Source organism: Drosophila busckii, chromosome 3L, assembly GCF_011750605.1.
Source record: "Drosophila busckii strain San Diego stock center, stock number 13000-0081.31 chromosome 3L, ASM1175060v1, whole genome shotgun sequence".
Classification (NCBI taxonomy): Eukaryota; Metazoa; Arthropoda; class Insecta; order Diptera; family Drosophilidae; genus Drosophila; species Drosophila busckii.
The window spans coordinates 18,308,568-18,331,537 of NC_046606.1; the positions used below are offsets into that span (position 1 = coordinate 18,308,568).

General features: G+C 40.1%; 6 protein-coding genes across 6 annotated transcripts; 3 read left to right on the forward strand and 3 right to left on the reverse strand.

Annotated features, from left to right (window-relative positions):
• The first annotated feature begins 1,473 nt into the window (after positions 1-1,473).
• On the forward strand, positions 1,474-2,183 carry LOC108598376. The gene is given in 3 exon segments (XM_033293740.1): positions 1,474-1,543; positions 1,603-1,653; positions 1,656-2,183. Coding segments are annotated over 3 exon segments (543 nt in total). The 3' UTR covers positions 2,078-2,183.
• Positions 2,184-2,502: 319 nt separating this feature from the next.
• Positions 2,503-9,705, reverse strand: LOC108598020 (gustatory receptor for sugar taste 64a). The gene is made up of 7 exons (XM_033293722.1): positions 9,543-9,705; positions 9,287-9,481; positions 9,054-9,229; positions 8,345-8,625; positions 8,120-8,282; positions 2,781-2,870; positions 2,503-2,721 (listed from the first exon to the last, which is right to left on the reverse strand). Exons 1-7 carry the CDS (start codon positions 9,703-9,705, stop codon positions 2,638-2,640), a joined length of 1,152 nt encoding a protein of 383 aa, XP_033149613.1. The 3' UTR covers positions 2,503-2,637.
• LOC108598366 (gustatory receptor for sugar taste 64c) lies at positions 4,584-6,059 on the reverse strand. The gene is made up of 5 exons (XM_017984987.1): positions 6,011-6,059; positions 5,763-5,957; positions 5,071-5,707; positions 4,757-5,009; positions 4,584-4,700 (listed from the first exon to the last, which is right to left on the reverse strand). Exons 1-5 carry the CDS (start codon positions 6,057-6,059, stop codon positions 4,584-4,586), a joined length of 1,251 nt encoding a protein of 416 aa, XP_017840476.1.
• Positions 6,077-7,756, reverse strand: LOC108598367 (gustatory receptor for sugar taste 64b). Its single transcript, XM_017984988.1, has 7 exons — positions 7,717-7,756; positions 7,266-7,655; positions 7,045-7,205; positions 6,713-6,990; positions 6,486-6,651; positions 6,342-6,431; positions 6,077-6,285 (listed from the first exon to the last, which is right to left on the reverse strand). Exons 1-7 carry the CDS (start codon positions 7,754-7,756, stop codon positions 6,199-6,201), a joined length of 1,212 nt encoding a protein of 403 aa, XP_017840477.1. The 3' UTR covers positions 6,077-6,198.
• A 397-nt stretch (positions 9,706-10,102) lies between the features above and the next one.
• On the forward strand, positions 10,103-12,980 carry LOC108598021 (gustatory receptor for sugar taste 61a). Its single transcript, XM_017984636.2, is given in 9 exon segments — positions 10,103-10,271; positions 10,332-10,523; positions 11,718-11,912; positions 11,971-12,137; positions 12,190-12,312; positions 12,374-12,528; positions 12,586-12,715; positions 12,717-12,839; positions 12,891-12,980. Coding segments are annotated over 9 exon segments (1,344 nt in total).
• A 1,764-nt stretch (positions 12,981-14,744) lies between these two features.
• LOC108598356 (centrosomal protein cep290) lies at positions 14,745-22,927 on the forward strand. The gene is made up of 11 exons (XM_017984973.2): positions 14,745-15,171; positions 15,235-15,813; positions 15,872-16,458; positions 17,439-17,689; positions 18,303-19,494; positions 19,551-20,198; positions 20,273-20,845; positions 20,906-21,047; positions 21,174-22,174; positions 22,231-22,504; positions 22,569-22,927. The coding sequence occupies exons 1-11, from the start codon at positions 14,902-14,904 to the stop codon at positions 22,749-22,751; spliced, it is 5,700 nt and encodes a 1,899-aa protein (XP_017840462.2). The 5' UTR covers positions 14,745-14,901; the 3' UTR covers positions 22,752-22,927.
• The last annotated feature ends 43 nt before the right edge of the window (positions 22,928-22,970 follow it).

A 22,970-nucleotide genomic window follows, 5' to 3' on the forward strand; every position in this document is an offset into this window, starting at 1 on the left:
ATTTTAACTTTAAGTCCATGGATAAATAATAATATATTATTCTTCAGTTAGGAGTATCATCTGTATGTTAAGAATTAAAAGCAAACAAATTACCTCTAGGATAAACAATTTTTATTGGCTAATATGTTAATTACCGACAACAACTAGGAAGAAACATTGTTCTTTAACTGATACTTTGGGATCTAAACAAAGTTTCAATCAAGTAACCATCGATGGGTTTATACAAGACGTTTATTTATTTATCTTATGTTTAAAATATTATTATTATATTGAAAAACAATCTGGTGTAATCCTAGCAAGCTAGCGTGTATCCTTATTGTGTAGAATCTGGTGTAATCCTGGCAATTGATTATTTAAATCGAAGCAGCGTGTATGACCTACAAGCGTACAAGCCTTATTTATATGGCGTAATCCTTGTTGGTCAGCAATTCTGCGTTATCCTGTGGAGAATTTATCTCACACAAAACTAGTTAAGTCACTTTGCAAGGCCCTTCCGGCCATAAACTAGAGCAACTAATCAAATTGTATTAAACAAGTACAATCAAGAGCCTTGAAGCAATAATACACAGATTAATAAAATCTATAAAACCAAGCGTTATCTTTAGTTATTGCAGGCATCAACAATTTTGTTGAACCGAGCCCACAGCATCCGACTGAGCTGCCCTATAGAACAGTCGAGCCAAAACGGTGCGTTGCAAAATTATAGTATTATTATATATATTTTAGGCACGCTAAGCTAATATAGGAATTAAAATATAATTTTTATAATTAATAATATTCCAAATTCATATCAAGTCGGTTTTGAATTGTTCTCTTGTAACTGCTAACACTTAAAGCTTGTAAATATTTAATAAGAGAATAATAGAAAATCTGCAGATCAACTCTACTGTCAAAATTTTTGTAGTTCCCAAGGCACAATCATAAGAACCATATTTTTAATAATATTCGATGCGTAATACCTACAAATAGATTACATTCTGGTGAATTTGATGTTTGATGCCTTGCAAGCGTCATTTTTAGTTACTTATCTTCGTGCTTCCCAAATAAAACGGCTGTAAATTAATATTTTCTTATACACTTTGACATTTTTATAAGAAATGCAAAGGCCATGATGAAGATTGGAGGACTGGAGTGGACTGAAGACAAGAATTTTTTCACATGCTCTAGCATGTTCTCGAACCTAAATTCATAATTCAATATAGGCAATATAGACAGTATATAGACACCAGAGCGAAAACGTGCTGTGACACGTGCGCTTTTATGGGTGGAGGTATATGTGAGTGCGTGCGTGTCCGTAGTTAAAGTGTATAACAAAGTTGGTTGCGCTCAACTTTAATGCGTGTTTATTTTACTTAAATCTACTTGTGCCTTATCAATTTAATCAGTCCTGATAATTATTGATAATTTTTACTATAAAAGTAGTTAACATTTGTAAGGTAACTTCATTAAGTAGCTAATACCAAGAAGTATAACATGTGCAAAGCTGCCTGTCTAGTGATCCTTGGATTGTTTGCAGTGGGTACGGCCGTGCCTTCGGCTTATGGTAAGAGTTACAGTTTAATGCTAACGAACTCAAACTAACACCTGTTAATCTTATTTTAGATACTAGGCATGTTTGGGTGAATGGCAATCTTTCTTATCCTTTTCCAAGCAACTCGTTGGCGGCTTCGATCCCTATGGCTATAAAATCTACATAGGCCGTGTAATTTACGCAGCCAGTGTGCTGCCTGCACGCATTGTGGCTGAGACTGGTACCGCTCACTTCAACACCGAGAGAATTAGCAATAAAGCAGTGATCGGCTATCAATTGCTTAGCACCCAGCCTGATATGGATTACTATTGGGTGCGTAGTTTCGATGGCTTCCTGGAGGATAGTGCCATTTCGGTTGGCACTACACAGTACAATGAGCCCGTTTACATCTGCCGTGCCAAGGCTGATGGTGGTCTGATCTTTGGTACCCTGCTGCTAAATAGAAAGATGTGCATAATCAAGAACGATGACTTGCCTTTGCGCCAGTATGACAAGTACGAAGTGCTGGTTGCCAAGACAAAGATTAGCAGAGCTATCTTTAATTAGCTTACAATTCAATTAACTTTAATTTATATGAACTGAGAGAGAATACAAAAGCTGATATCGACGCATTTCCGCAAAAGTATGTTATGTCTGAAAACCAAATTTTACAGCACAACGTTTTTTCAGGTTTTGTCCTCCATAATATCTTTGTAAATATAGGCAATATTATTATAATATTTAAAAAGAAGTGAGAGAACAACTTAGGATCGATTTCCAATGAGCGTACGGTACTTTCGCGGAAATGCGTCGATGTGCTATTACTAGCTTTACTTACGTAAAGAATTAGCGATTTAAAACTGATTAGATTTTATAAGTTTTATTAACTTTATTATTAGGGTGTTGAAATGACAATTACAAATTTTAATAGGAATTTTAAAATTATCATAAATCTCTAAACATATTTCAAAAAAGGGGTGAGCTAAGTTGTAAATTGACAAATGATATGCCAAAATATATTTAAGAAAAATAATTGTCAACTAAGTAAGTTAGACGCCTGTATATCCTGTCTTCAATTAAAGCAACTCACAAGGCAAGAAAGTAATACAAATGCTTTTGACGTGTTCTTAGTGTTCATAACAGTCATTTACTTTGTCCGCCTTATTAAATTGCAACAAAATCAGCTCATAGGTAACAATGGTGCCAGCAACCTAAAAATGCAAAAAGAAAAATTAATTTAATTTTTTAAAAATGTTGATATAATTCATACAGATATAACAACGCTACGAGTGAGACGAAAGAACTTCATGCCAGTTAAGGCGACTTGATCCATGTGAACTTCCTCGGAGAAACGTTTGAGCTATAGTAATTTTTTTATTTTAAAAATGTATCAAAATCATTATTTAGCACATCACACCTCTGCAGACCAATAGCGTCTAGGCACAAGTTGAAATATAACCAGGGGACGCTTGGATTCATCATTCACACTTGCGCTAAAGAGTGAGAGTATCAAAGTACGTGCCAGTAAATAGGCCAGAGAGAACCAAAAGTAGGCGGTGTGAGAGGCAGAAGGTTTTTTTCTAAATAAATAAAATTAATTTAACATTTCTGTTTGTTATATTAAAACCAATACCCACTGCAAGCTCTTTAAAATTTTTCCGCAAATAAAATACAAATTATTGCTAAAGCAAAGTAGCGTAATCAAGGATATAGCATCATCAACCACAGTACAGAGTTTGCAGAGATTGCGAAAATTAATGCGACTTTGTATCCAGTAATCAACGCTAGTGGGCTGCATAGAATAGTTCAATTTAAATCTTATTGTATAATCAATAGTTTAGTTTAGCTTAGTTTACCAATCTGGCCTCACGTAGCATGGAATCATTTAACTGTCTAAAGCGTGATGCTAGTGACACGCTTACAGCCATCACAAATATATCATTGAAACTCCAGGCAAAGGTAGCCAGGACATTAATTATTTTGCCTATAATGCCGTAGAATGCGGTGTAGTCGACGAAATAGAAAAACATGGAAAAGTTTAAAAATAAATAGCTATCAATTGGCTGATTTGGCATCACAGGACACGCGTTCACATAGTAAATGCTAGACAGCATGCTCAGCAGGTGTTCCGCTGTAAGCAGCAAATAGTCAATAGGAGCCAACAAAGATTATATATCAACTTACCTGCGGAACAACCTATGGCTATCATGATAATCATGCGTATCTGATATGCCAACTTAGCACGTTCGGCTTCACTACGCAGCTTTGGAAGCTTGGACTCCACTGCCTGCCATTCTAGCAATACTGCTGGCCACTTTCTTGCCAATTGAAAGAATGCTGCCGAGATGAAGAATATCGAACAATAAAACACAAAAGTTTCAACAGAATCAAAGTCGAAAGTCACGCGCATTATGAATGCGGCCATAAAGCAGGAGTTCACGCCAAAAAGTATGCTAACAACAAGCGCATAGCAGGTGCGTAAGCTAAACCAGCGAAAATTCAAGTCCTCCGCATACTTGGAACTAATGCCACGCACGGGCATTAAAGCAAAGATTTGTGCAATGATTAAAACTGCAAAAATAGGCAAATGAAAATAATTTTAATATTTTTCAAAAAGGTGCAGTTTACCTGGCCTTATAGCTTCCTGAAAGGAGCCGTTGTGTGCATAGTCTGCGCCATCAGCTCGCTGCAGCAAAGCTTTAACTTAATAAGTATTTATTATTATCTAATAACTGCCGCTGACTATTCAAGTTTTTAGACTTACGTTTGGGCCAACGCACGCGCAACTTTGACTTTAAATTACGCTTGGCGCTAACACTAAAAAGGTTTCCAACGAATTATTTACAACATTTTTGAAAATTTTATTTGCAACTCACTCGCTGTCTATTCGCGGTGCACGCCAAAAATTTATGCGCGCCGCCTGCTTGCGTCGCCTGGTCGACTCGCTTATAGTTCTAGCCATGTTCTGTGCACAAAACTTTAACCAAATTACACTGCTGCCATAGCTATGGCTGCCTATCAGTGTTTACAAATCTGTGTGCAAATTGCTAACTTATTAAAAATGCAGGCAGCACTAATAGAAAATGCTCTTGGACGAGCCAATTCCGCGACTACAAATGCTTTTCTGCAGCTCGTTGCCGTCCATTTGATTGATTAGCACCAGCTCATAGACCAGCAAGGTGGCAGCCATCTAAACATAATGTACATATGTATAATTCAATAAAAAGTTGATGTATATTATGTTACCGCAAACATAAGCCGTCTGGTTAGGAAGAAATAACCCTTGCCACTTAAGGCAAAGTTATTGCTCAACATAACCTCATTTATGCGCTTAAGCTCCAAACACCAAAAAGCTGTGGGCACCTCAAACACCGAGTAGCTTATTTCCTTGGCCACTTGTGGTATGGAGGCAGCGGCAAACATCATGCTGGAGAGACGCATGATGACATAAAATAAACAAAACCAAAAGTAAAGTTCGTCCATAAAGCTGCCGCGTGCTCTGAAAAAGACAAACCGTGATGAAAAATTAGCGTTTCAATAAATATTTTAGGGCTGCATACTTGAAGCTGTGATAGATTTGCACACAAACAAAATACATATTATGCGCACAGGCCAATATTAACAGGCCCGATAGCTCCTTGTCGTAGAGCTTTAGCAAATCTATAAGCTCTAATAGATCATAGCGTAGCTGTTCCCAAAACTCATTTGGCATTTGCTGGAGCGCATGTCTTCGGATGCGCCAGTGCATTTGCTGAAAACGCAGCTGCAAGCTGCGACAAACTAATATAAGAAATATATCTACAAAATTCCAGACAAAAGTCATGGCCAAAGTGGTCCATTCTATAAAGAGCGCCTGGACCACATTGAAGTGGAATACTGAGAACAACTCGGGACGCTCGCGTTGAAAATAGTTTAACCAAAAGTCTACATCCAGATTGCATTCGTGTATTTGCTGATAATTACTGTAGATGGCACTGCCCACATAGGTAGAGTGCTCCGCCAACGCAGCGAGCAGTAGCAGAACGCCCCAGCGACGTAAGTTGCGGCTAAAATTACGGCCCAGGTGGCAATTGTAGGCTGGTTGCAGGAACAATCGTTCACAGCGTGCAGTTTGCCGCATCAGATGCGGCCAGCGGTGTGAGAGAGATAGAAATACGGTGAAGCAAGTTATGCAGATGACGCTAAAGCTAAGCGAGCCTGTTAATGAACACGAAATTTATTTTAAATAGCCTTAAACTTTAGTAGAACTTGCCTATTGTATAAATTTTAAGTCCTTGCTCTAGGACTATATTGAACGATAGCCCCAGATCGAGTAAGGCAAACAGCAAGATGACCAAGCAGACAAGGAAAGCTGGGGATATCCAACGGAAGCGCAACTGCTCTACCGGAGTGCTCGGCCAAATGCCTGATACAGGCAACACGCCCATAAATTGCGCCAGCACCAAAACTTAAAGACCATAAAATATTGTATATAATTACTTAATATATTTTAATGCTTACAAGGCCCTATGGCGTGCTGTAGTGTGTTTTCGTTAACAGTTTGCTTCATTTAGAGTTGGCGGTCTGTGGGCAAATGTGCATGCTGCTTTCAATTTGTTTAGCTCAAAAGCGATGGCAATCAGTGTGTGTACAACAGGGCGTATGATAGTAAATTTATTCTGTGTGTACTTTTGACAAGTGGACATACTTTAGCAGTAGACAGTTCTTTGCCTGATAGTGGCCTGGTTAATGACATCAGATATCATCAGCTCATATGTGATTATGGTGGTGCCCATCTGCAAAGCGTGAGCGAGTTAGAGCCACTTGAGATACTTTCGTCGGAGCTACTTACAGCGAGCACAAGTTGACGCGTAATAAAAAAGAAACCGCTGCCTGACAGTGCAGTTATATCATTTCCCAGCTGTTCACTAAAGCGCTGCACCTGAAAATCAAAATACAAAGCATCTAGATACAGCTCTGAAAGCCACTTACATACTTCTGTAGTCCAAGCCTTGGCCGGCACATCTCGCAATAAACTTATAATCTTGAGCTCATAATCATTCATAGAAGAGGTCACAAAAATGGTTAAAGAAGTGCGCAGCACAGCAAATATAAGCGAATACCAAAAGGCTAGCATAACTATGAGGTCCACGCCTATGTTTCTACATTGAAAAGAAAACGTATTAAAATAATAAAGTTTTAGGTACGGCACTTAGTACTTACTTGAAACTATTAAACAGTTGAAAGCAAATGAACGACATATTGTTGCCAAAAGCCAAAAGTATAAGCGGTGCTATGGCATTATCTAGCACACGCACCAAACGCTTTAAGGCCAAATAATGTTCACGCACCTCGGTCCAAAATACAGCAGGCATAAGCTTATGATGCACTGCAGCAATGCGTCCATGCAGTTGATGAAAGCGAGCGGCCAAGCCAATGCCAATGCACATAATGAAGCAGTCGGTAAAGGCGCGTGGATAGGCAATGGTTTCATTAATCCACTGAAAAATAAATATTGTACACTCATTGCTATACAAAAGTTGGTTCACATCCACCTCCAGCAGCGGCATAAACCAAATACTGTAGGGAAGTATATAATGCAGATGTGGTCGCTCCCATTTGTAAACACTTTCTAGATAGCTCACATTGATATGGCACTGCGTGCGCTCCAAGTTGCTCAGGTGAAGGGAGTTGGAGAGCAGTAAAAAGTGTTCCACTTTAAGATATGGCAAACTGAATAAATTATATAATTTTTACCTCATTTTACAAAACTCACCCAAGGCCGACAACATAACTGTGGCCACCACAATGTTAATGCGTCTTTTCATCCTATACTCATCGCAGAATCGATAGGGCACGCTTAGAAACAGCTGCTCCACATGATACCAATGGCTCATTATACTCTGCCAATTGTAGGCCAATCTCCAGAAGAAGACATGCTCGAGCAGACAAACTATATAAAGCGCTATAGTGCTAGAGTTGTGAAAATTAATGCCCGTGTGTGATATATAATACAAGACGGCAATAAATTCGCCAAAATTAAGCAACATTATAAGCGCAGAGTAAAAAACACGCACACTTAACCATTTAAATTTGATTTGATTTATATCTGCGGAGCGCACATTGCAAACAGGCAGTAGCGCATACAACTGTGATATAAAAAGCACTGCAAATAGGTAACTAAAATTAGTTCAAGATTTATTGCATTTTTATAGCTCTGTGTTTACCTAGCGAGCAAGCGCGATAGAATGTTTCGCCCTGCGGCATGTTCCACAATAAACTGCAGCCAAGTAGCCAAAGCGCTAAGCAAATGTGGGCGTGTTGTTAATTAGTTGTTTACCAACTAGTTGTTGGCATATGAAAGCTAATTGCCTTGGCTAGACAAACTGCAAATTCAGTCGCATAGTGGCAGCAAGCCTTTGCGCCGATTTGGTTCATCAAATTGCAGCAATACTAGCTCGTAGGTAACAATAGTGCCAGCCATCTATAGAAAGGACTTGACAATTAGTTGAAGGACATATAAACTTAATGCCAACTCACGCCAAATAGTAAACGACGAGTTAGATAGTAAAACTTCTTGCCAGACAATGCTATAGTTTGTGTGGACATTTGAAATATTAGGCGCTCCACTTCCACGCACCAATTTTTGCTGGAAACACGACGCAGCACACCCAGCGCGCTCTTGGATTGGTCGTTAATGGTGGCAGCAGTGAGAAAAACACAAGCAGTGCGTCCCACCAAATACAGCATGGAATACCAAAAGTAGATATAGTTGATGGGCCAGCGCAGTTTGCTTCAAGTGAAAGATACACATTTCTTAAGCTTGAAGTAGTTTAAGCTCAAGCTGCAGCTTACTTGAATATGTTGAGCAGCTGACAGCAGACAAAGTATAAATTATTTATGCACGATAATAGGATAATGCTGGATAGGGCGTTATCTACTTTTTCCAGCAGCTCACACATGCGCACAAAATGCTCACGTATCTCTATAAAGGTCGACTCCTTCACCTGCTCTTCATGCTCCAGTTTGCGTATGCGAGCGGATATTTGTTCAAAGCGATAGGCTAAGCCCTTGCTTATCATCATGATAAAGAGATCCATGTAGTTCCAAACAAAAGTACAAGCACCATTTGCTATCTGCAAGAAAAAGAATCGTAGGGTTAAAATTTTATGCAGCTGACATCGAAATAGACTTTGACATCCGTCGCGCTGAGTCAACCCACACAGCTTGATATCCTAAACTAAAATATTTAAGATTACCTTGCAGTTCTTATACCCCTTAACATGTTTATAAAAAATGGAAAAGGGTATTATGAAGTTGTGCAAATGTATATATTCTTATTCAGAAATACAAGCTGAGTCGATATAGCCACATTCGTCTGTCTGTCCATATTCCTCTTTTCCGAACTACTTTCGGTTTGAAAATGGAACAGACAAATTTCAAATTGCGTGTGCAAGCTTTATCATATTTTTGTAAATAAGTTTGGAAATATTGAATGCTTGAATGCGTGCGTCTGTTTTTTGCGATGTAAAGTGCATTTAAAAGTTGGCTGCGCCTTGCTTACCAGTATAAATATAGCTATCGTTTTGGTATAAGGCAGTATTTGAAACACATAGTCATAGTTTTGCATAATATAATTATCAAAAGACACTGCAGATGTAGAATTGTGTGTTTCAATGCAGTAATAAGCTCGTCTTCTGTAGCTCAACACAGCCGAGGCTACATACAAGCCATGTTCAACTGAAAGTAGAGGCATATAAGGCATGTAGAAAACGTTTCCTTCAGATCAAAACTTACTTAATGACAAGCCCACTATGATAATAGCAGGTCTACGCACACGCTGTGTCAGATTACGCTTGAGCATCTCATAGGGTGGTCTGTTGAATATCAACTCCACACGTGTCCAGTAGCGTATGAGCGCTGGCCAATGCCGTGCTAGATCTATAAACAATATGCAAGCGCATTGCACGCAGGCAAAAAAGACCTGACCCACTGTGCAAGCAAAGCGATAAGTTGCATGTGTAATTAACATTAGGCCGTGACTTGAACTCACCCAGATTCTTAGCAGTTAGACTAATTTTGATCAAGTGCTTCAACATGCAAAGGAACAGCACTGAGCTGGATAGCATAAAAACTAATGTAACAACAGCAGGCAGAGACTTAAAGCTGAACTGTATGCGTCGCACATTTAGCTGCCAAATGCCTGTGAGCGGCATTAAGCCAAAGCATTGACCTAACAATATAACTGCAAGCAGTGAATAAATGTTACTGCGTTTATTATACATTTATGCATAGTCTACTTACTGGGATAAACCGCACGATAAAATAACTCCAGCTGAGCGTAGTCTATGGGTTTGTAATTTTTGCTTAAATTCAACTCCAATTGTTCATTGGTGGTCTGTTTGACTGGAGAAACTTGCGGCGATTTGAGTTTTCTATGAAATATACGTGCTGCCATGTCGCTGTACAATTTCGCACTAAACGCAGCTGAGAGGCCGATTGCGGGTCTAGAGCGAAATTATAGCTAAAATTGTAGGCTATCATGCGCTGCTTGTAAACAATAATTAGCTTTGAGCTTTGGGCAGCAAACGAACAAAATGCTGCACATTCAAAATGCCAGAGTCAACGCATAAACGTTTTTTAAAACGTGTGCCCAGTATTTTGAGAAAATTGCGAAAGAAACGCAGACAACAACGCGCTTTGCTGCTGCGTAAAGTGCGTGTGGCAGAGGATTTTAAGCAGCTGGAGCTGCTCGATACATTTCATCGTGCTATACGTCCTTGTGGGTTAAGTGCCAAGTGAAAAAAGTAAGCAATGCCTAAGTTTTCTTCTTTTTTTTAAGATTTATGTTTGGCGCAAATCTTTGGCATGATGCCGCTAACAAATGTTTGGAGCAAGAATCCACAAGCAGTTCACTTTCAGCTGCGCTCCTTTAGCATGTGCTTTGCAGTTATATTTCTTATGCTGGGCGGCATTAAAACGACGCGCATTGGCATTAAAGTCTTTCAAGGCGGTCTTAATGCTAAAAATATGGGTAAGCATAGTCATTGGTATTAAATTAGAATTAGGATTGCTAATCAATTGGAAAATAATATAATATAAAATAATTGAAATTGATTACGATTACAAATCGTCAACAATAATCAGATGTTAATTAATAATAATAAAAAAAATATTCTTCTAAATTAGTCGAACCCTCTATTTTGGATTATTTTCGTTGACTGTAGGTTATTTTTTTATAACCATTATTATATTATTTAAAGCCAATCGAACTGACAGCGCAATATTTTTGTAGCTACACACGAACTTATATGAAAAGCTTTCTCTGTCCCATAAAGTTTTATTAATAATTGGAAATAATCTAAATAAAAATCTTTGTTTTATTTAAAAAATATTGCAAGTCTTGAAATCTTTTTTTCATATTTTTAAATATATTAAAATTTATATAGTGAACAAATGCACTTTATTCATGTTTTACTTCAAATTCTGCAAGCAGTTCTCTTGACTTGTGAAGAATATTTCTTGACGGCAGTCAGCTCAAATGTTATTTTTATCCCAATTTAGCGACTTCGTTCAGTTACTGCTGATATGTCGGTATTTTTACCTACCTTCTTATACACTGTGACATTTTTTTATAAAAAAAATTAAAAAGCGTATTTTGAAGTTGTGAAAATATATGTAACAGGGAGCGTTAGGCGTGGCACGACAAACTAAGTCGATATAACCGTGCCCCTCTTCCTTCCGTCTGTCTGTCTGTCAACAAGATCTCTGAGACTATAAGAGCTAGATCTACAAAACTTAGCTATGAGGTGCTCGTCTACTTCTCCCGCAAGTCGAAATAGGCGACTTACCCCCACAACATTTAACGGAAACATTTTGACAATACTGTAAGAATTTTACCAAAATATTAAGTAAAATCCTGAGGCCGGGAAGTTAGAAAAGTAACGATATATTTATAAATTTTTCATATTTATTGAAAAAGTAAAAAGAAAAGTGATAATCATTTAAAAAAGGATTTGTGTATTTATATCGGCCGGGCTATTAAATATTTAATAGGGTAGGGTAGAAAAAGGGCCGTGCAGATCTCTAGTCGGCAGAAACTGAAAATAATCATTATTTAATCTTTCATGGAAAAATATTCGATTTGCCTATGATTATGATTACAAAGTATTACTTATAATGTGGATAATTAATTTGACTATTAGATTCATTTTACTATTTTGTGCAGTTAGCTTGGTTTTCTTTAGCAGCGGTATTTGTATCTGCATTGGTTTTATCCTCTTTGCTCGCAATTGGTCGCGTTTGATAGTGCCTTGGAGCAGCATAGATATTATCATGCTATATCCGCCATATGCACCTACCAAACGCAGTCTACATCGTCAGCTGCTTATGGCAGGTGGCATGCTGGGTGCAGTTGCTTTGGGTAAGCTCATTAGAATTCATTCGAACCTTTTTTTGATTATATTCTTCTTATTTTTTAGTGGAACATTTTCTATATTATGCTTCAAGTTATTATAGTTATCAAATGCACGTGGTCCAGTGTGATAAGAATCTAACAAACACAGTATTTGTCAGCTATATGGAGCATGAATTTTCGGATATATTTGATTTCCTGCCTTATAACGAACTCGTTATATTCTATGCATTTGTACGTCAAAGTCTAACTAGGCATTGCATTGATACTGATATTTTATTTTTAGTTTCTCAACAGCACCTTTACTTTTATATGGAACTTTATGGACACATTTATTATATTAATCAGCATTGGCTTGGCTCAGCGTTTTCAACAGTTTGCCACGCGTGTCCTGACTTTGGAACATTGCGTAACATTGTCTTGCAAATATTTTGAGCTTACTTTTAAACTTCTCTTTGCTCTTTGTACAGTTTGTGCCTGAAACCTTGTGGTTCAATTTGCGACAACATCATATACTTTTATGTGAACTGGTGGAGCTAGTCGATGCTCATTTATCACACATTATTTTGTTCTCTTGCTTGAACAACATTTATTTTATTTGCAACAAAATATTAGCAATATTCACGTAAGTTTCTTATAAAATTAACCTTTGGACACTATGGTATTCTAGTCATACTTGTAGAAAACTTCGTTATGGCATCAATCATGCTTACTTTTGGTATAGCCTGATTTTTCTGCTCGGTCGCACTTGTGCGGTCTTTCTGTGCGCCTCCAAAATACATGACGCCTCTTTGCTGCCGCTCCAAGTAGTCTTATGCGGTGCCCAGCAACAGTTGGTCGGAGGAGGTGCAACGTTTTACGCATCAGTTGCACAATCAGCAAGTAGGATTGTCCGGATGTCGTCTTTATTATTTAACACGCATGAGTCTCTTTGGAGTAAGTTAACAAATGAATATTAAGTTAATATTATATATTTTTCTTTGCTAGATGGTGGCTACTTTGGTTTATTATGAGTTTATGCTGTTGCAACTGGATGCTAAAGGGCATAAGCAGGAATTGCCAAATTTGTGTGATTAATATTTACAAAATGGGGTAAATTATTAAGCAAGCAGTTAAATTTCAGAGATTTAAATATCAGCGACCAATAAACATGCCTAAGGTCAATATGAAATCTGTTACATAATGTTTGGTAATCATAAATGAAGGTAATTCTATCATTTTTTGTTTGTTTTAAAGATTAATTAATGGTCAATTTACGTTTATTTTTGATTCTACATAATGATTTGGTCATTTTTAAAAATACGAAAGTTAAATCAAAAATAATATAAAATAAAAAATGTATCTTGATTATTAAAAAATAAAAAATATTTTAAGAGAAAGTGCGTATTTTAGTCTTCGTATTTTTATGCGATCGATTACTATCAAAAATTTTCTAATTTGTCATATATGAACCTTTTTTTGTCCCCTAAAAAGACAAATGACCGAAATATTCGCTCGCTCACGCTTTTGTCCCGTTACTTTGCTTAAACATTGTTGTGTCGCATATCGGCAATGAAGGACCCTAACGTATTTTTATTTGATTTTTAGTTTTATAGACTTTTAGAGCAGTATCAATATCTGGAACACTTTAAGTCAACTTTTTATGTGGTAAGTAAGTAAATAGGTAATTAAGAAAACAGACCGTACAATACCGCACATACTCGTATACCTTTACCCAAGCGAAACTGTGTTAAGAACGAATTGGCCGAAACTATGGGTGTACCACAGGTTAGGTTATGCAAGAAACGACTGTAACAAAATTCACCACTGTAAGCGGTGTACGCCTCAGCCTTAGATCGGTCCAGACTCCTTGCCACTTGCTTCGCTCAAGCAACCTCGCATATTTACCTCGCCGTTTCTCGTCGGTGTTAACCTCTTTCACTCAAACATATTCATTCATTCATTAACTAAAAAAATGCGTTCCAAAATGCGCATAGTGGACTCTCCTTTGGCTTATGCTTCTTTATAATTATATCAATTATTTTTAAATTATTATATAAGGGTGCTGGGAAGGGATGGTAGGTAATATGCATACTATATTATGAGAGTTGCGTCGTGTAATAATTGAATTGATTCAGGATAATCGTCGCAGAACTTTTAGCGATTGCCAAAACAGTAACTAAATTGGTTTGTTTCAAACCTAATTGGCCACGTGAACTGCATAATATATCAATTTTCAACAAATTTTCGGCGAGCAATATGCAATGGTTCCCAAAAAGGGGCACAACGAATAAATCCACAAATTGGGGGGTAACCAAAGTCGTTTGCCATTAGTTTCAATTATTTGGACATAGGTAAAGCTGACAACTGTACAACGATTGTTACGGCAACTCAACGAGCTGTCAAAGAAGTCGGAGAAGTTAGGCAGCAAAAGGATGCGCGTTTTTATTTCGACTCATACACATGCATGGAATTCGCAAGAAATTTCGTGCAACGACACTGACATTGACACTTTGCCAATTAACACTTTCCTGGTTACCTGGTGTTGTTTATTTATAGTGCAACTTACTACAGGGCATTGGCTTCGTATATACATATGTACATATGTATGTGTTGTTGTGTGTATGTGTTGTGTTGGGGTGCAGTGGTGGGTGCAATTATCCTGTCAAAAGGATTACACACGAAGTTGGTAGCAAAACAAAATGCCAACAAAAACAAAGGCATTTTCATTACAAGCCGCCGGCAGCAACATTTCCGTTGCAGCACGTGAGTCACCCCAATCATAAAATGAAAAATAAAATTACAACTGAGAGACGGACTTTGTTTTGACCCAGCTGTCATGACAACAAACCGTAAAACGAATACAAAAGCGCAGACGAAAAAGTGTTTTGTGTAAAAATCGAGTGCAAGCACTAAATTTTCGACGCTCAGAACGCAACGAACGCTCGTTAGGTAAGCAAAGCCGCTGGCAAAGAGATCTCCGGAGAGACAGGATAGGAGAGGACATGCGACAGACAGCATGGATATACCAGAGACTGTATCTGTGCGCAAGTTTCGCGAGTTTAGTGCGCGACAAAAGCACGAATTGTACGAAACGCTGCTGGAGTTGGCCGAAACGCTAGAGGAGCTGCCCAAAAAGTCCTTGCGAAAGACGCTGGAATTAACACTAGCTGTGCTGCAGTACAATGGCGAGCAGGCGCAACGACTGCAGGATGAGAGTGAAAAGTTGAAGCGTATGATACAAAAGCTGGAAGATGACCGTGATGGGGTAAAACTTAAAAATAAAGAGGTATATCCTAGTTTGTGTACCATAAAATAATAATTTTAATATAGCTCTAAAACTGCACAACAGCTAAGCGAGGAGTTGAAGCAGCAGCAGCTGCAGCTGAGATTGGCCACACAGGAAGCGGAGGGCAGCGATAAGGACTCTTCCGACCCACTCTCCGAGTTGGACAAGCAGGAGCAATTGCTTCATAATATAGACGCTAAAAATAAGCACATCAAGCGTTTGCTGCGCGAGATTGAGTCCCTGCAAAACCAAAACATAACGCAATCCAAGACTATAGTGCTGCATGAACAGGAGCTGCAACAGATAAAAGCCAATCTTCTGCAGCTAAGTCAGGATATAACGAAAGTGGAAAAAGAGCGCCAGTTGCTGCAGCAACGTGAGCAGCAACAAAGTCTTGAAATTGCGCGTCTTGAGGGTAATATTACCTTCCTTGAGGATGAGCGCGATAAACAAGAACAGGAAATGCGTGAGTTTTTGCAAAAATATGAAAGCCAAGCCTTGAGCTGGAAGCTCCAGCTGGAACAGAAAGATAAAGAGCTGTCGCGACTGTCAAAGCAGCCTGAGCACAAGCAATCGACGGTCTTAAGCTCTTCAAGCAGCGGTCGCAATCTGCAGGATGAAGAGCATACAAAGCTCAGACATGTAAGTAATAGCGACTAACAGATATTTCGAAAGAGAAGTAAAACATTTGTTTCGCCAGCTCCTCGAGCTGCGGGAAAAGCGCATTGAAGCTTTGGAAGCTCGCCTTAAGACCATGGCTGATGAAATGATAAACTCCACCAAGGTTATGAATCGACTGCGTACCCAGCGCGAGCACACACAAGATCCACAAAAGCCCAGCGCTTGCTGTCAGCTTATTGAAGAGAGACTACGTGTGGCGCAAGAGCGTGCTCAACAGCTTGCCGATCTCTTGGATAGCACAGAGCAAGATAATGTGATTAAGTCGAAGCAAGCGCTGCACGCGTTAAATGCACTCGAATCTTATAAGAGAGGCGAAGATGGCTTGGTGCCTGCGTTGCGTCGCTGTTCAACTTTAGAGCAGAAGCTGGCAGAGCGTGATAAGCAGCTGCGCTGTTACGTGCAAGAGCTGAATGCTATGCATGAGTTGGGACAAGAGAATGAGGTGCTGCGTCGTCGACTCAACATACCTGATGATGCGGTAGTACTCTCAAAGCAGGTGAGAGCCAAGCAACGCAATAAGGAAAAGCAAATTGAGAGACTGACATTGAAACTGAGGACTTCCGAAGAGCTAAGACTGCAGTTGAAATTGGATAAAAGCGAGTTGAGGTGAGCGCCTACTGTATTTATTTATAATTTGTTAAGATATATCTGCCTAATAAAGAAAGTAAACATACCAAATTAATATGAAGTGGCCAAGAAAAAATCAAATCTATAGAATAACTTTTATATATGCCATAGGTTACAAGTTGTCCAAGGTGCATTTCCAATACCTTATGATTAGTCTACAAAAGCAATTTAATTTTGACATATTAAGGCTAGAAAATATCCAATAAAACGTAATTCAGTGTCATATGAAAATACGACGTTAAATAATGCACAGGTATTTGCTTAGTTTTTTAAAACCAACTCATTTAGTTAATTGCGATTCTCCCATTACATCCTGCCCCTATAAAGTAAAATGTCTAAATTTGCTTAGGAGCCTAAGATTGCCGACAACAATCCTGTTTTCTCTACAGGACCCGATGAAGTCCCGGGTTGCGTCTTGCGCTGGTTTCGTGTATTTACTTTCTATCTGTAACGAATCATTTATTATTATATTACAGAGGAATGGCCTTGAAAGTTACGTAAATAGGTTTTTCAAAATTGTCTCCACATAAACTTTTAAAAAACATGATAAATGAATTTTTATTTTCTATTTACCAACACTGATACTTAAGTTTGCTTCAATGGTAAAAGAATTTCAAATTAAAATGCTGATTGAGATTGAGAAATAATTTCCTGTAATTTTCATACATATATCATAAACTGTCCTACTGTTTGTCGCTTAATAAAAAAAAGCTTTCTAGTAAATAATTAGCATTGTCAGGCTTAACATTATCTCCGGCATTCTTGTATATGGATGACCATCAAGTCAATAGTCATAGAGTGTTCAGAAAACCAAATGATACGTAATTTGTAAGATTTCTTCTAGATATGCAGAAAATATAGGTTGAAACTTCACCCCGAAAAGACATACATATTTTACCAAATGATAATAAGTTCGAAGTAATTAAAATTTAACTATCGGATTTTAATAATATTTGTAGGCGTAATCTACTGGAATTGCAAGGTGCACAGGCTAGTTTGGCCCACAATCAGCTAGAGACATCACTGCAGCAGCCAAGCGAAGTGGGTGAAGTGCCAGCAAGCGCCCCGATAGAGGATTCACCGCGTCGAGGTCAAGGCGATGGTGCAGCCACCTCGGAGCTACAAACCAAGTACGAGGATTTGCTGGCAGAAAATGAAACGCTTCGAATAGGAATGTATGAGATACTGGAGAAGCTCAGAGAATACGATGGTGAGTCTCAAGAGCAACAAAAATATTTAATATTATTTACATTTTACATAAACAAGTTATATACACATTCTATTGTATAAGCATCTTTTGATTCAGAAATCATTTTACAATCTAGAGATGGGTATGGTTCTGTTTGGGCTTATGTCCCGCGTGAAAATCCTCATTTGGAAATTAGAAGAAAATACAGTTGTAAAACGGTTTAATTAGTTAATTATAAACTAATAAAACGCATTTGGAAGATAATTTTAATCTGCATCTCAAAACTGATTTATTTTACAACTATGGATGGAAAAGGGTTTCATGATGTTGTGTTAGTGTATGTAATAGGTAGAAGGAGGTGTGGCAGTCCGCATAACTTTATGCTTATACTTATATATATTCTTGATCAGCAAGACAAGCTGAGTTCATATAGCCATGTCCGTCTGCCTGTCTGAATGTATGAGTAACAAGCCGCTTGTGTTTGGTACGATGCCATAGTAAAAGTCTATCAAATAATTGGCTACGCCCTTTAATGTTGGGCGCTTTTGTTTATATTATAGAAAAATTTGAGATTAGTGGCTTAAAAAGAATAACTACTGCATATTTATTAAAGTTTACTTTTTCTTTATCAAAGCGACTTCGGAGCTTATAAACATAGATTCGGAACTGCTGCGTCGTCTGCTGGAAGTTCTGCCAAATCAACAGGCCACACCACAGCGACTGCATGGTGAGCTTTTGGAGCTGAAGGCACGCGAGCAGGCTCTGCGGCAGCTGTTGCAACAAAACGGCAGCGAGTCGGAAACCGGCGAGCTCTCCTCAGTGCATAGCATGCGTGATGTGTCCGATCTGCAAGAGGAAGTCATTGCTGTAGACACGGCTACGCGTCCTACAACACCCACCGTAGAGCAGCCACTGCCCGTTATAGAGGAGACCTCTAGACCAGGCAGTGCCGAGCTGTTGGAACTACAAAGTCTGCGCAAACACTATGAGGAACTGCGTGTGCATATGTCGGCGGATGGCAATGAGTTAATACGTTACAATCAGCAGCTGCACGAGCAGGTTCTTAGCTTGGAGCGTGAGCTGAAAGCGGAGCGCAGTAGCTATGCGCATATGCGCCAGGATTATGATGTGGCCTTGACGCAACTCAAACAACAGGAGCTGCGTTTTATAGAGCAAACAGCCAGTTGGGGTAGAGAGCAGGCGCAGCAGAAGGCGGCGCTGGCCGCACAGTCCACGCAGCTGGAGCAACTGCAAGCAGCACAAGTATTTACCACAGAACAAACCGAGGAGCTGCAGCAGCGGAATGCGTTGTTAAGTCAGCATTTAGCATCAGCGTTGGCACAGCTGCTGGGCGAGTTGAAGCTGCCAGACCTAAGCGCAGACTATGGCATTATAGATGAGAACTATCAGCTGGATTATGTGCCAGCAGCTGAGTTTGCGCAACAGCGTCTGGAGCTGGCCAACTGGCGCAGTCAACAGGCGGAGCTACAGCGTGAGAACAAACAGTTGGCGCAACTGCTCCAGGTCGCCAATCAGCAAATAAGCTCGCAGCAGCAACTGCTCAATGAGCTAACCGACAATCATATTAACTTGCGTCATATGGTGGCTGATCTGCAAAGCGATGGTGATGATAAACTGCTGCTGGCCAAGATGCAGCGTGATTTAGATCAGGCCAAGTCGGAGTGCCTCCAACTGGAGCAGCGACGCAAGCAGTCGCAACTACAGGTGGATAGCTTGGAGACCCAGTTGCACAAGGCGATCTTAGAGGCAGAGCAGCATACACAGCGGCATCAACAGCAGTGCAGCAATTATGAAACGAAACTTAAGTAAGTGTTCCAGTTTAACAACAGACAATTTTTATATTAATGATGGTTACTTACAGCTTTTTGCAGCGCGCCCTGCTGCAGCTGAAGGAGAAATACGCCAAGTTTACGCCGTTAATCTTTCTAAGCAACTTTGCCTACAGCTATCAACGCAACCAGCAGCCCAGTTTAGAATTCGGGAATCGTTCAGAGCTCATAGCGGAGCTTCTGCAATCCGTGCAGCAACAGCTTAATACGCTTGAGCCGCCAGCTGAGCAGTTGGTTAAGCTTATAAAGGCGGAGACGCAGTCAAAATTGCTGGAACACTACTGTGAGCAGCTGGATGGCAAACAGGCGGCATTGTTAAAGGAGCTGCATGAGCTACGCCTGCAACAGGCTACAGATGCCACTCACTGGCAGACCATAGAAGCACTTTTTGGCGAACCTAAGAAACAGCCCAAGACTGTAGCTACGCAACATGTGGAAACCAATACTGAGGCAATAGCAGCGCCAGTGGCTGCTAAGAGGCGCAGCACACAACTTGTTGACAAACAATGCTCACCCATAGGCTCACCCAGCAAACGCAGCGCCAAGTTACAAAGCAGCGCCACACAAACTGAGAAAATCTCGTTGCAGCTTTTGGAGACGGGAGTGCAGACTAATGGGATGAAGCACCATCAGGAAGTACAAACGGAACAGGATGCAAAGTTGGAGCAGCTGAAAGCAACGTAAGTTTAAATAAAAAAAATTAATAACATAATTTATATATAAATAATACACGACCTAAATGTTATTTAAACAGTTTGCAGGCAGCCAATCTACGCATTGAGCAGTTGCAGTCAACTGCCAGTCAGTCCAGCAGCGAGTCCGACAGTCAGCATAGCGGTGTTGTTGAAAAAACCATTTTATCCTTTCATTCCTTGCTGCTTGAGAAGGATCAGTCCATACAGAAATATCAGGATTTGCTGCAATCAGAGCGGGAACAAAGTCAACAATTGATTAGCAAACAGTTATCGGAGAACGAAAGTCTAAAAGCGACAGTAAACAATCTTAACTTTAATATTAAGACCAAAGATTCGGAGTTGCTGCACCTGAAGAGGAAGTTGGAGCAACAAACCTTGGCGCCTGCAGTTGTCACAGGCTTGCCAGAGATAACAGATGAACACATTGAAGAGCTGTTTGAGTGCACATCCCAAGAAGAGCCCACGCCCGCGCATTCATTGGAGGATACAGGCGAGCAGGAGAAGCAAGACACGGAAGAACTAAAGGAGCTGCCTACGCTGCACAAACAAATCAAGGAGCTTAAGGACAAGCTGAGCTTCCATGAGCAAAACTTATTAACCAGAGAGGAGGAAATTGAGCTTTTAAAAGAGAAGTGTGCAGCTTTAATATGTAGTTTAGAAATCAGTTTTATTTGTTTTTTTTTTTTTAACAGATTAAAGTTGTGTCAAGAGCGTGAGGAGCGGGAGAAAAGCATGGAGCAAGCCAATCAGCCAGAGGTAGAGCAGCTACGGGTCTTCCTAGAGGAAAAGGATAAACACATACGGGACTTAATGGACACTTTGAAGAACTTCCATGTGAGCTTAGCATTCAAGGAGGATTGTATTCCATTCCTCCCTTTTTATTACCTTTTTCATTTTATATTTTGGTTAATTATTGTCATTTCTAATCACCAAAATAATACTAATTTTTGTTTTGTGCAGGACGACCAGCAGCGTTATATTAACGATACTTCCAATTACTCAGCGGATCAGATAGCTAAGCTGGCTGCTGATCTCAATCGCAGTGAGGCCACCACTAAAATTTATCACACACAAATGGAGGCACTGCGTCGTCAGCTAACAAACCTTACACAGCGTGAGAAGCAGGCACGCGAGCTTAGTCAATCACTCAGACAGCAGTTGCTAAAGCGTCCTGTGGTGTCCATCAAAACCGAACTGAACGCACGTGTCAAGCATGAGCAGCAACAAAAGCGCATACAACAGCTAGAACTGGAACTGGACGAGTCACGAGCCCAACTGCAACGTCAGCAGACGCTATTGGATGCCAAGCGCACGCGCAGCGCTAACGAGGTGGGTCTCTGGGAGAAGCAAAAGCGCTGGCAACAGCAGGCGGATAAGTTCAAAGCCAAGCTGGATGAGACAGAGCTTGCGCTGGAGAAGACACGCACTTTATTGCAAGCGGCACGCACTACTATTGTCAGGTTAGAGAAGGATAAGCAACTGCTGGAGTCGAAGGTGGGACGTGGCGTTGGTGTGGCCAGCAATAGTGTCAGTCAAGGAAGCTTGAAATGTTGCCGCGCGCCTTCATGTCCCAACTTGCAACATGTGGGCGGCAGTAAGTTTACACCCTCACCTTCTGAAAGCCCAGAGACGTATACGGGTGCCAGCAGTGAGTGCAGCTCGCCGGCACATCGTCAGTCACAGCCATCAAACTACTATGAGCAAGGTCAAACTGAGCTGCTTGAAGCGCTGAAGGCACGCATTGAACTACAGCAGCGCAAGATTATGGCTATGGAACTTGAGGGACGTGGAAGCAATGCGTTAACCACCGAGCTAGAAAAGCTGCAGGAGCGTTTGCAGTCGTTAGAGGCACAGAATATCCGATTGGAGGCACGTAATTTGCAACTGCAGTTGGATACAGATTTGCTGCGTCAAGGCGACAGCAGTGAACGTCTGCAAAAACGTATTAAGCATCTTGAGGAGTGAGTTACACAGTTAGCCACAATTTGCATAAGACTTATCTGTGTTTTATTCATAGCTACATACTAGCACTTAAAGAGGAAATGGCGCGCAACGACTCTAGACGGGAGCTGTGCAAGTGCAGCGGATTAAAGCTCAACACACAGCAGGGCCAATCGGCGGAGCATACCATACTATCGCTGCGTAATCTCGTCGAAAAGTTGCGCACGGAGAACAAGTTTCTTAAAGATGGCAGGCGTTCAACGGATTCACGCAGCTCCACAGATTCGGCGCCGCCGATAACAGAGCTTTCGCGTTTGCAACTATCAAAGCAGCGCAGCTCAGGCAGCAAGGTAATTAACATTGCTATTCGTAAAATAGTCTGTAATGCTTACCCTTAACACACTTGATTTGCAGGACGATGAGCTTAAATACATAAAAGATCAGCTTGTGAAGAAAACGCAATTATTACAAAAGGCCAAGGTTTTGTTGACGCGCGCAGCAGCCAAAGAGAAAGTTTTGCGAGAGCAGATCGCGGTCTGGAAACGCAAGTGCTCGGAGCTGCAAAATGTGCCCGTGATTGATGAAATTAGCGAGTAGCCTTAGTTTTAAGTTTAATGTTGTGCAGTATTAGTAAAAAAAAATCAAAAATATAAAGGCGCTAAATGCTACCATTCAAAATCTTAGTTTGCACAGCGTTGCCAATTGTCAAAAAAAAACATGTGCTACTGACGTCACAAGTGCTCATATGTGCTCTTTGCGTTACTTCCGCATGGTTTCTATGTATTGTTTGTGCTTGTTATTGTCCACCGGTTAGTT